Genomic DNA, 12,342 nt, shown 5'->3' on the forward strand with positions numbered 1-12,342 from the left:
ACAAGTCCAAGGGACACGTGACTTCCAGGCCAAGCGTATCCATTCACCTTCACTGAAGCAAAACAGAAGGATGAAATTTTCCGCACTGTAGACTTCCTGTAACTGATACAAGCTACCTTGAGGAAAAGTAACAAGAAAAATTGTTATTCATTCATTATTATTTTATTTATTTTATTTGATATATGTTTGGAGGTCCTTTCTTTGTATAGATATTTTGTGACAAAAAATGCAAAATGAAAAAAGAACAAATGAAAATAAAAAAGAAAAGCTTTAAAGAATGATAAATATGTTTCTTACCTTTTAGAGTATTAAGGTTTGCATTAATTTTTTTAACTTATTCAAAGTAGTTTGTTCAGTTTCTGAATTATACAGATTTCCTTTTCTTCTTCTCTTTCTCTCCTTAGCCACCTACACCTTTTTCTGCCAGCTTTTTTAGTTTAATAACCGAAGGCTATCTTTTAAACTGAATTTTTTTTTTTTTTTTTTTGAGACGGAGTCTTGCTCTGTTGCCCAGGCTGGAGTGCAGTGGCATGATCTCAGCTCACTGCAAGCTCCGTCTCCCGGGTTCACACCATTCTCCTGCCTCAGCCTCCCGTGTAGCTGGGACTACAGGCGCCCGCCACCGCACCCGGCTAATTTTTTGTATTTTTAGTAGAGACAGGGTTTTACCGTGTTAGCCAGGATGGTCTCGATCTCCTGACCTCGTGATCCACCCGTCTCGGCCTCCCAAAGTGCTGGGATTACAGGCATGAGCCACCGCGCCTGGCCCTAAACAGATTTTTAAATGTACAATATAGTATCGTAATCTGCAGACACAAGGTTGGACAGTAGATCTCTAAAACTTCCTCATCCTTCTTTACTGAAATTTTATAGCCACTGACGGCAGCTGCCCATTTGTCCCACTTCCCAGCCCTTGGAAATTATCATTTTTCATCTTCACTTACATGAGTTTGACTTTTAGGTTGCCTCATATAAGCACAATAATGTAGTATTTGTCTTCTGTGCCTGACTTTTTCAACTCAACATGATGTCCTCCAGGTTTAGCCACATTGTCAGGTATGGCCAGATTTTCTTCTTTTTAATGCTTAATGATATTCCTCTGTATGCATACACCACATTTAAGGTCTGAATATTAAATATATAGTATCTTATTGTTTCTGTGAAACCATCTGTCACACGAGTGGCAGGGTCATTTGCAGAACAGCAAGCACTGAGTATATGAATGCACATTCATTCGAAGTTCAATTCTGTTTCATAGAGAAGACTTCAAAAAAATAATAATTTCATTATTTATTGTTATTTTACTATACAAAATTAGAATTTCTTTTTTCTTTTTCTTTCTTTCCTTTTTTTTTTTTTTTTGATACACAGTCTCACTTTGTCACCCAAGCTGGAGTGCAGTAGCATGATCTCAGCCCACTGCAACCTCTGCCTCACAGGTTCAAGTGATTCTCCTGCCTCAGCCTCCTGAGTAGCTGGGATTACGGGCGTACACCACGTGTGGCTAATTTTTTGTATTTTTAGTAGAGACAAGATTTCACAGTGTTAGCCAGGATTGTCTCAATCTCCTGACCTCGTGATCTGCCCACCTCGGCCTCCCAATGTGCTGGGATTACAGGTGTGAGCCACCGCACCCAGCCAATACCATAAAATATTTAGCATATAGTAGAGATCTAGCTATTTTTATTTCCTTTGCTAATCTCAGGCAGCCTCTTCCACTGTGCCAATGCCCAAAGGCAGATAAAGACACATTTTGCCTGGAAATCTTAGGGTGAGGACTCAGGAAGTCATAGAAATGGCAATATATATGTGTGATGATTACTTTGAAAGTATTAACTAGAGAATGTAGCATATATCCCACCTCAGGCATTTAAAACTCAGTATTATTGATATATAAGTTATATAAACATTACAAATTTTAAATAAACAGATCGGTTATACGTAACTAAATAATTAACAGAATGAGGAGCTCCTGAAAAGTTATATGGTTTTAAAAGGGGTTGAAGCCAAGTAAGCTACCAGATCCACATTAGGGACAATTCTATCTGGAGATGGATGTTGTGATAAAACAACCTCAAAAGGTCTTCCAAGCTGGTACAGGCTGATTTTATAAAGTTTGTTTATTCATTTTCATTCATCTCTTTTCTTATCTGCTCATTTACTCAAATTATTTTATAATGATATTTTGACAAAAATTAATCATCTTTAAGGGAAATATTTTGAGTTTCATCAGACACATACGCAGCTGAGCTTTGTGTCCACACACTGAGTACCCTGGGGCCAAACAAAACACGATAATAGTGACCTTGTTGAGAGATGACGTCACATTGGGAGAAAGGTTCTCTTTGTGTTGACCCTAACTGTCCAGTTCATGAGTCCTAAGCCTTGAGCTAGGAAATGCCCTTTTCTGCCCTGGGAAGCAGGCTCCTAGATAGTGTGTTTCTCTGTCTCCTGGTCTAGCCTGGGCACAGACAGGGTACCCACTCATGAACTTGTTACATCCTGGCTGTGACTTCCAGCACCAGGTGGTCCTTTGCTCTGACTTCAATTTCTGTGTCCTTGGATGCTGAGTGACTCAGCATAAACTCCATGGATGCTGAGTGACTCAGACTCCAGTCATGTGCTTGTGCCAAAAGGAAACCAGCACAAGAGGAGGTGAGCAGAATATGAAACCAAACCATGTACTCAGGACAGTCAATGAGACTTACTGGCAGCTCCTTTGCTCAAATATTGTAAGGAAGTTGAAGATCATGACAATGTTACAGCAACAGGGGTCTTTTTAAGTGTGGAGCTCTGTGCACTAAGATATAGTTTTTGAGCTTTTTTTTTTTTTTTGAGACAGAGTCTTGCTCTGTTGCCCAGGCTGGAGTGCAGTGGGGCAGTCTTGGCTCACTGTAACCTCGTCTCCTGGGTTCACGTGATTCTCCTGCCTCAGCCTCCTGAGTAGCTGGGATTACAGGTGTGCACTACCATGCCGGGCTAATTTATGATGATGATGATTATTATTATTTTGCATTTTTAGTAGAGATGGGGTTTCACCATGTTTGTTAGACTGGTCTTGAACTCCAGACCTCATGATCCGCACACCTCAGCCTCCCAATGTGTTGGGATTACAGGCATGAGTCACTGCGCCCGGCCTTTTTTTTTTTTAATTGTTACTGAATTAGTGGTGAGAATCCTGACCAAGGGAATATTCCCTATGAAATATGACACTTTAAATAAAATGAGAGCACGTTTTCTTATCCTGGAGCCTGCCTCCTCTCTCCTCTCCCCACGTACCTCACACATCAGGACACGTTTGTGCCCACAGATCATGGGCAGCATTGGGCAGCCACCATCGTCCACACAGAGAGGGCAGTCAGAAGCGTGAGGTGGTTCTGCCTGCTGGGGTCTCACCCCAGGCACGGAAAGCAACAGCCCTGGGTGGAGCTGAAGGTGCTCAGCTCGGCTTGTCAGGAGTCCCATCTGTCAGTGAATTGACAAGAAACAGAACAAGCAACTGCTCCAAAGTTGATGAACCTGCCCCTGGGATTTGGAAACTTGGTAACAGAGAAAACCAATATAGACAAAAGATTTTAAACAGGATTAAGGTCAGCTAAGCAAATTAGAAAAGGATACTTGAAGGAGTATTTGGGACACAGGAGTCAAAAACACCAGGAAGGCGTGAGGAGTGTCCGTAAGCGTCTAAATTAGAGAAATATTTAGGTAACTAACACCAGTGTATGAATGAGGAATTATATCATCAAAGGGATAAAATTTACATTGAGTTACAAACTGCTTACAAAAAGGCTAAGAAAAACTTGTAAGGTTGTGTCAATTCAGACAAAGGCATTCTTCCCATCCATACTGTTCACTGGTGCATTTATTGTGAATTTGACCATCTAGGGAAGAGGCGTGGCCTCTCCTGACAGGAAGGCTCTGGGGCCCAGGCAGGGAGAGTGACGACTCAAAATGACTTCCTTGACAGTCCTGTTCCCCTTTCATCAATGCACAGACCCAGAAGATCCCTCTGTCCTGCAGCACCTGCCATGAGCATCGGCCTCCTGTGCTGTGCGGCCTTTTCTCTCTTGGGGGCAGGTGGGTCCTAGGCAGGGCCCCTGTCTGGAATTCAAGGCCCAGCGCCTTCCCTTTGGGGCTGCAGCATCAGCTTTGTCCTTCTCTGCAGGTCCTGCAAATGCTGGTGTCACTCAGAGCCCAAAATTCCAGATCCTGAAGACAGGACAGAGCCTGACACTGCAGTGTGCCCAGGATATGAACCATGACTCCATGTACTGGTATCGACAAGACCCAGGGATGGGGCTGAGGCTGATTCATTACTCAGCTACCGAGGATACCACTGACAAAGGAGAAGTCCCCGATGGCTACAATGTCTCCAGATTAAACAAAAAGGATTTCCGGCTCAGGCTGGAGTCGGCTGCTCCCTCCCAGACATCTGTGTACTTCTGTGCCAGCAGTGAAGCCACAGTGCTGCACGGCCGTCTCCTCTCGGTACATAAAGGCAGGGAGGCTCTGCCCTCCTCTCCCACCCCAAACTCAGTGATACCCTGAGCAGATTTTTCTGCACCAGGGACCTTGAAACCCCATCATCATGGTTCTGAGGCCCCCAGGATGAAACAGGATTCGTATTTCAGATCCATCTAGACTCTCGTCTCTCCCTGGGGACCATGTTGCTTCTTCTCTCTGGGGTTTCCCCAGCCCCCACCCTCATGTGGTCTCTTCTGTAGCCCACCTTTCCCATATGGGCAGTCACCCTCTAAGGCCTTGCTGTGTCTCTCCTCCCCTCACCTCCCCGCCTCTCTCTACTGCAGCCATGAGGGGAGTCCTTCTTCTGTGCCTCCTTCCTTCCCATCACAGAGACTTCAAAGGCCATTTTCTCTGCCCTAGGCTGGAGCCTTCGTTTCTGCAGTGGCCAGCTCCTACCTGTGCTTCAGACCGCAGCATGATCAGCCCTCCTGTGGGAAGCACGCCCTTGCCCCCCAGCTGAGATCAATTTTTCTGTTATAAGCACTGATGGTAACATGTGCTCATTAGTCAGTAGAGTTGAGCACAGTTGGAGTTTTCCAGTTACTTGTCTGGATATTTTTCTGCTCAACTCGATTTTAAACTCCATAAAGGCGAAGGCTGTGCTTGTTACATTTACCAACAGCTGTTCCTGGCATGAAGGGAGACCTATTTCACAGATAATGGATGAATCAATGAATGACAGGCTGAATGAGTGACGAGCAGGTGGATGAACCAATAATAGGAAGACTACAGGTCCGCTGTAGTCTAGATCTCCTGGCAGAGATCTAGAGTTAACTGTGCTTGAGATGCTCTGCTATGAGCTTATCAAAGGGCACTTGCTTGTTGAACAAGCATTGGACCATTCATTGTGTAAGCCAGTTTGTCAGTTCGTCTAGGAATTTCCAATTTAAAATATCACATGCTTTTCAAACTCAATGAGGGTAAAGTCTACATTATATAATTCTAATATCTAAGTTATTTTGTAAAGTTTTGGGTTAAGAACCAAAAAGGAAAGAAGAGGGAATATCTTTAGATTAAGTAGTTTTTTTTATTGAAAATGTATTTATATAATTTTTTCTTGGAAGAACAGGTAGGGGAAGTCATGACTACACACAGCCTTTTAAGTGCTAATTTATGGAGACGGTATCATGAAAAATAACAAATATAAGAACTGTGTTCTGGAGGGAACATTGTGGCTGTCCTGACAGTACGTTCTGACCCCAGGAACCAAAGCCAGGAGAGTATTTGGCAACTCAGAGTGCAGCAGACAATTCTTGGCCCCCTGCATTTGGGATGAGACTGGAGACAGCTGGAAAAGCTACGGACTGGACGTTCTGCACTCCCAATGCAGGCCTCTCTAATGTTCCACAGATTAATGTCAGGTAAATATACTCCCACCATTGAGACAAAACCAGAACCAATGAAGAAAAATGAGTAGAAACAATAAGCAGTTGAAATGTATGAAGACAAGGAATTTTGCCATTAAAAGTTATAAAAGTTAAAGAGCCATATTTAAAGGAATACAGGAGCAAATTGATATGTGAACAAGAAAAAGGAGACTGTCAGAAACCTTCAAGGAAACATTAAAAATAATCAAAGAGAATACAGTAATGATTAAGATTATCATTGAAAACAAGGTGGAAATGAAGAAAGGTGACATGCTTCAAAAGAGATTGTTACTGAGGTCAAAGCCAGATCTGAAGAAGTTACCTAGAATGCAGCACAAAAAATTAAATAGGAAACAAGAAAAGGTAAGGGATAAGGAATAAAAATCTTGTGGGTTCTAGTATATTAGGATATATATAATATTTTGTTGGAACTTCCCATTTTTCTTACACATGATTGAAGTGTCACAAAGAGAAAGTGGAGAGAATGATAGGTGATAATTGTGAGACATTAGCTGAGAATTTTCAAGATGTGTTTCAGGACCTAAATCCTCTGTTTGAACAAGTTAAATGAATATGAAGTAGATGAATACATATGTTACAGTGAAATTGTGGAACACAAATGACAAAGAGAAGATTTTAAAAGTAGCCCAAAAGATAACTATCTCCCAGAAGAATAGACTGAAAGGCACAGTGAAAGTCAAGAAAGGAGATTAAAAATAAGCATCAAGTCAGAATTATAATTCTCGTTCATTAAATACTGAGATTGAGGTAAATATATTTATAGGTAGAGAAAGAAAAAACACTGTGAGTTTGTCACCAAGGTATCCTTTCTGAATTATAGTTAACAAAGACAGCAGGTGGTTGCAGAAGAGAGGGATGAGGTGCCTCTCATGAGGGAACCCATGTGATGGGGCAGTCCCGCTGGGCACCTGTGACTGGGGGATGGAGGAGGCGGGCGCATGAATGGGGATGGCAGAGGGGACCCTGACTTGCAGGAAAGACAATGAGCTCACCGTTTGGTGCCTTGTGTTGGTGGAGCTGTTGACACATCCTAGAGAACATGCCCAGCAGACGGAGGAGCGGCTGTGGGATGACGAGATGAACTCAGAGATGCAGTGTGAGGCCTCTGGATCCAGACAGCACGGGAGCCCAAAGCGATGATATGTGCACTGATGTTGTTAAAAAGGAATTTTATTATTATTATTATTTTTTTGAGATGGAGTGTCGCTCTGTGACCGAGGCTGGAGTGCAGTGGCACAATCTCAGCTCACTGCAAGCTCCGCCTCCCAGGTTCCAGACATTCTCCTGCCTCAGCCTCCCCAGTAGCTGAGACTAGAGGTGCCCCCCACAACGCCCGGCTAATTTTTTGTATTTTTGGAAGAGACAGGGTTTCACCATGTTAGCTAGGATGGTCTCCATCTCCTGATCTCATGATCCACCCACCTCGGCCTCCGGAAGTGTTGGGATTAAAGGCGTGAGCCACCACACCCGGCCTAGAAAGGAATGTATAGCTTGGGCGTGGTGGCTCACACCTGTAATCCCAGTACTTTGGGAGACCAAGGTGGGCGGATCACTTGAGGTCAGGAGTTTGAGACCAGCCTGGGCAATATGGTGAAACCCCGTCTCTACTAAAAATACGAAAATTAGCCTGGTATGGTGGTGTGAGTCTGTAATACCAGCTACTCAGGAGGCTGAAGCATGAGAATCACTTGAACCCAGGAGGCAGAATTTGCAGTGAGCCGAGATCACACTGCTGCACTCCATTCTGGGCAACGGAGCAAGGCTCTGTCTCAAAAAACAAACAAGCAAAAAGCAAGGAACTCACAAATACTTAAAGAAGTCATTTAAGTGTGTTCTAATATAAATCCTTTGTTCCTGTCATTGCATGGATTGAGAGAGGAAGTGATGTCACTGTGGGTACTTCCGTGTAAGGACAGGGATGTCCCTCTTCCTCTGCTCCTACTCACGGTGACTCTGATCTTGCAAAGCTCCCATCCTGCCCTGACCCTGCCATGGGCACCAGGCTCCTCTGCTGGGCAGCCTGTGTCTCCTGGGGGCAGGTGATTCCTCAGACGCCAAGCAGTCTCATTGTGTGTGTGTGTGTGTGTGTGTGTCTGTGTGTGTTGTGTGTGTGTGATGGGTGAGAGAGAGATGACTATAGTTGTTTTTCTCATTCAGTTCCCAATTTCTGTCTCCACAGATTACACAGGTGCTGGAGTCTCCCAGTCCCTGAGACACAAGGTAGCAAAGAAGGGAAAGGATGTAGCTCTCAGATATGATCCAATTTCAGGTCATAATGTCCTTTATTGATAACGACAGAGCCTGGGGCAGGGCCTGGAGTTTCCAATTTACTTCCAAGACAAGGATGCAGCAGATAAATTGGGGCTTCCCCGTGATTGGTTCTCTGCAGAGAGACCCCCCGTGATTGGTTCTCTGCAGAGAGACCCCCCGTGATTGGTTCTCTGCAGAGAGACCTGAGAGATCCGTCTGCATTCTGAAGATCCAGCGCACACAGCAGGGGGACTCGGCCGTGTATCTCTGTGCCAGCAGCTCAGTCACAGCGTGGCAGAGTCACCTCCTTCTTGCTCACAAACCTCATCCTTCTCTCTCCTTGCAACTCCTGCAAACCCTTAACAGAAGCTTTGCTCCTCTGTTTGCTTCTCCTTCTCCAGGAGAAAGAAATAGATTTGGACCTCAGCTGTCCAGATTCACCCCGAGACACAGTAACTGTAAATGTGGGTAGTGGAAGCAATTGTGGTCCACCAGGCTCCAGGAGTCCTCAGAGCCAACTCACTGCTCTAAGGCAAGCACTGGGTGTCTTAGCCTCGGCCTTCAGGGCTGGGACACGCAGTTTTCTTCGGGGCTGGGAGGTTGCTTCCCACATACAGAAGCTTCGGGCATGGGCGGGGAACAGGCCTCTTCCCTTGCATGTGTTGGGGCATCTGGCATCTGCAAGGTCTGATGCTTCATCCACAAGAACATTCATTCTTTCTTCTGAAGCCTCTTCTATCCCTGTCACATTGGAAGTTTTCTGCATACAGGGGCACACCATTCTTCATGTTTGACTTGAACGTTTTTGTGACTTTTGTGGCCGTTACTTGATGAATACAGCCATGATAACAAGACTTCGTTTCTTCTGCCTAGTGTAAGCAATGCATGTTCTTTATTTTGTTTTCCATTACCACTGCTCCTGTCCTGGGAGACTGAAGCTACGTGCACTACTGCTCCAGTGTCAGCTTGGCTCCCTAGGAAATGGCATTTCTAGAACCTGAATGCTGACAAATAAGAGTTGTATGTATGTATACCATGCAACCTGCCACTTAAAAATGTATGTCCGTAGTGCAATGACTAAATCTAGCTAATTAACATATGCAGTACCTCAATCCTTATCCTTTCCAGTGGTGGGAATACTTGAAATGTACTCTGTTAGCATTTTCCCAGAATGCAATCTACTGCTACCAACTCTAGTCATTTGTTGTATAATAGATCTTTGTAACATCTTCGTCTTATCTGAGTGAAATTTTGTGTCTGTTGACCAACATCTTCCCAACAGTCCATCTCTACTCCAGCCTTTGCTAACTACTGCTCTAGTCTTTGGATTTGAAGTAATTTCCCTGAGGTCTTAACTCAAGACGATGGGGGAATTTTCTCTATAATGATGCTTATATTACTTTTGTTTTGTTTGTTATTTTACCTTTTGCAATATAGGGTTTGCTGCAAATATAAATAATTATATTGTAATAAAAATCCCTCACCTGTCTTCGGGGGAAGTTACAGTTCACATATTCGAAATTTCAAGCTGTGACTAAAGCTGACATGATTATGTATCATGGATTTCTGGGAGTCCTCAGAGACAGCCCTGTACACCAAGGCTAAGATAGAATATTCCAGACCCAGCCAGGACAGAAGGGCATGGTCCTGCATAGCTCCTTGGAAACTTATAGTTCCCCAAATTCATTTATCGGATATTTTGGTGCCACAGACACCAAATTTCTTTCTCTTGCAAATGATGGTTCTTGGCAGGGATTGTTCTGAACCCATTATAATTTTGCCATCATCAAATCACTCCTTGCTGTCACCTTGTGTGGAAGCCCTGGGCACAGATGGAAATTCCCTGACCTTAGTATGCTATTTCAAAGACTTCCTAAGACCTTGTATCCATCTTTTTCCACCTTCATCCACATGACCCATGAGACCCACGCTCCCAATAGTGGACCAGCTCTGATTCTTACGCTTGAACAGAACTCAGACCACAGCTGTAAACACTGTTGCTGAAAGAAGATGTAAAAAAGGCAGGCAGGTTTTCCTACCTACACTGAGGGTGAACATACAAGGGCAGAAAGGGAATATTTTATTAATAACCAAAAAAAGAAGAAATAAAGGCCTTGCTCTAATGGAATGGGAACTGTAGCTTCACCCACAGAGAGCTGGAAGATTTTATTACAATATACTTATTTATATTCATAACAAATAATATATGTGAAAACTAAAGAAAACAAAAAGTAATATAAGCATTCTTACAAAGAAAATATCCCCATCTTCTTGAGTTAAAGACCTCAGGGAAATCAAGCCACATCAAAAGACGAGCAGTAATTACCAGAGGCTGGTTCTTTCTCTCAGGTAGAGAGAGGCATTGTGTCAAATGATATTTGTATAAGAGGGATTAAAATTCTGAGGCTCCTCTCAAATATTTGACATAATTTTCTTTGTTTATTGTTTCATTCTACAATCTCACAATTTAGGAGAGCAATTCTTTTGTGGTTGCATTGTTTACAGCATTTGGGAAGGTTTTTGTGGTTAAATTAATTTAAACAATCATTTTAATTGTGCATTTATTCTGTTCACAGATAGAACAGTGAAAGCAGTCATTTACACATCCTATGATGAAGGTATTGTTTAAGGTTCAGATCCACACCTAACTTTCAATCTAGTTGGAATGAAAAGGTGCAGAATTAGGTGGCACATGCTGTGGGAGAGGCTCATGCCAATTACTGTGGGATTTGGAGGGAGGGAGAGCTGACCTCTGCTTTAAACCATGCTCCACGAAGAAGGAGTGGGAGTTTGTCCGTGGGAAACTGCAGAGGAGTAAATATCAGCAGCTTCTAACTAGGGTGGAGTGAGGGCTGTGGGAGCAAATCCTTGGAACAGAAAATGGTGCATTTGAACTCTCACAGAGGACAGTGGAAAGAAGTCATACAAGCCCCAGTCCCCTGGCAGGTTCTGTTTGCTAATGATACTATTTTGCACCACTGTGTCCTTATCTCACATCACTCTTCTACCTCTTCCAGAATAATCCCTTCCCTCTCCACTGCACAGATCAGCAAACGTGCATTGTAGAAGTTACTCATTTCACATAGCAGGCCTTTTGCTGGTCTTAATTATATCCATCCTTACTTTCCACATGAGATACTGTTTATTGCCTTGCAAATGATCCTACTGTTTATATTCCAGTTTTCACTAGTTAATACATATTTGATCCCTTCTTGAAGGTCACGATGACCTTGGAAATAATAAGCCTATCTCATTATCTGGTCAGTCTTTTACTAATCTTTATTTCTATGGTAACATTGATTGTCATTTTGGGGGACATGCTTGTTTATCTTGAATTTCATTGAGTTTTCTTAAAACATCTATTTTGAATTCTTTGTCTAAAAGGTCGCATATCTCTGTCTGTCTAGGGCTGGTCTCTGTTTTATTTATTTATTTATTTATTTTGAGAAATTACCGACTTTACCGGCCACTGTACACTATCGGGGTAGAGGAAGATTTTGTGGTTTCATGGCTTGGGCCTTCTTTTTTCAGAGCAGGAAATTTCATTTTGGGGTCAAGACTGTTGAAAATGGCATAGTGAAGAAGGTAGAGTCACCGGGGTTTGCTTTATATACTTGAGGAAGCAGGAACTGAGATTTGGAAAAGGTCAAGAAAAGAGAACCTGATCAAAGATGGCTGAAAATAGAAATAGAGCAGAAAGTGATGAAAAGTGGTGTTCTGTGCATCACGAACGCTCTTCTCCCCACTCCAAAAGTCTTCAACACCTAGAAAATATGAAGAAAGGACTGATAGCAACTGGAATCACGTTGCAGCCAGTTCCAGTTGGGAAAAACACCAAACAGCCTCTTGTGGGGTGTACGAACCCTGAAGGTGGTCCTGATGTCTTCCTTCTGGACTTCTCGCCCTAACCTTAATGCCTCAGGGAAGTCAGGTACTTCCCAAAATACAAAGAAGGTCAAATTGCCTTTGGTTTTGAAGGAGAAAATGCTCTGAGCTTCTCCTCAAGATAAACTCTGCTTTCCTGGGAATGCTTTCTCACACACGTCATCCACATCTGATTACCGTCTGTGATCGAACAGTTTTTGAAGATACTGGAAAACTCTGCAGCCTTTAACATCCTCTGCATTGGCACTCACTGTTTCCATGGCCCAGAAGGACCTTCATTTTCCCACGACAGGGC

General features: G+C 43.3%; 2 gene segments (V, D, J or C); both read left to right on the top strand.

The window, feature by feature from the left end:
• The window catches only part of LOC111532386, a 512,723-nt gene that overhangs the window by 74,093 nt on the left and 426,288 nt on the right, over positions 1–12,342 (top strand). Inside the window, 2 exon segments of the C gene segment in view lie at positions 3,933–4,077; positions 4,166–4,464. Of these exon segments, the coding sequence occupies positions 3,987–4,077; positions 4,166–4,464 (390 nt within the window).
• LOC111521481 overlaps positions 1–12,342 on the top strand; it is a 514,718-nt gene that overhangs the window by 67,121 nt on the left and 435,255 nt on the right.

This window comes from Piliocolobus tephrosceles, chromosome 8 (genome assembly GCF_002776525.5).
Source record: "Piliocolobus tephrosceles isolate RC106 chromosome 8, ASM277652v3, whole genome shotgun sequence".
Taxonomy (NCBI): domain Eukaryota; kingdom Metazoa; phylum Chordata; class Mammalia; order Primates; family Cercopithecidae; genus Piliocolobus; species Piliocolobus tephrosceles.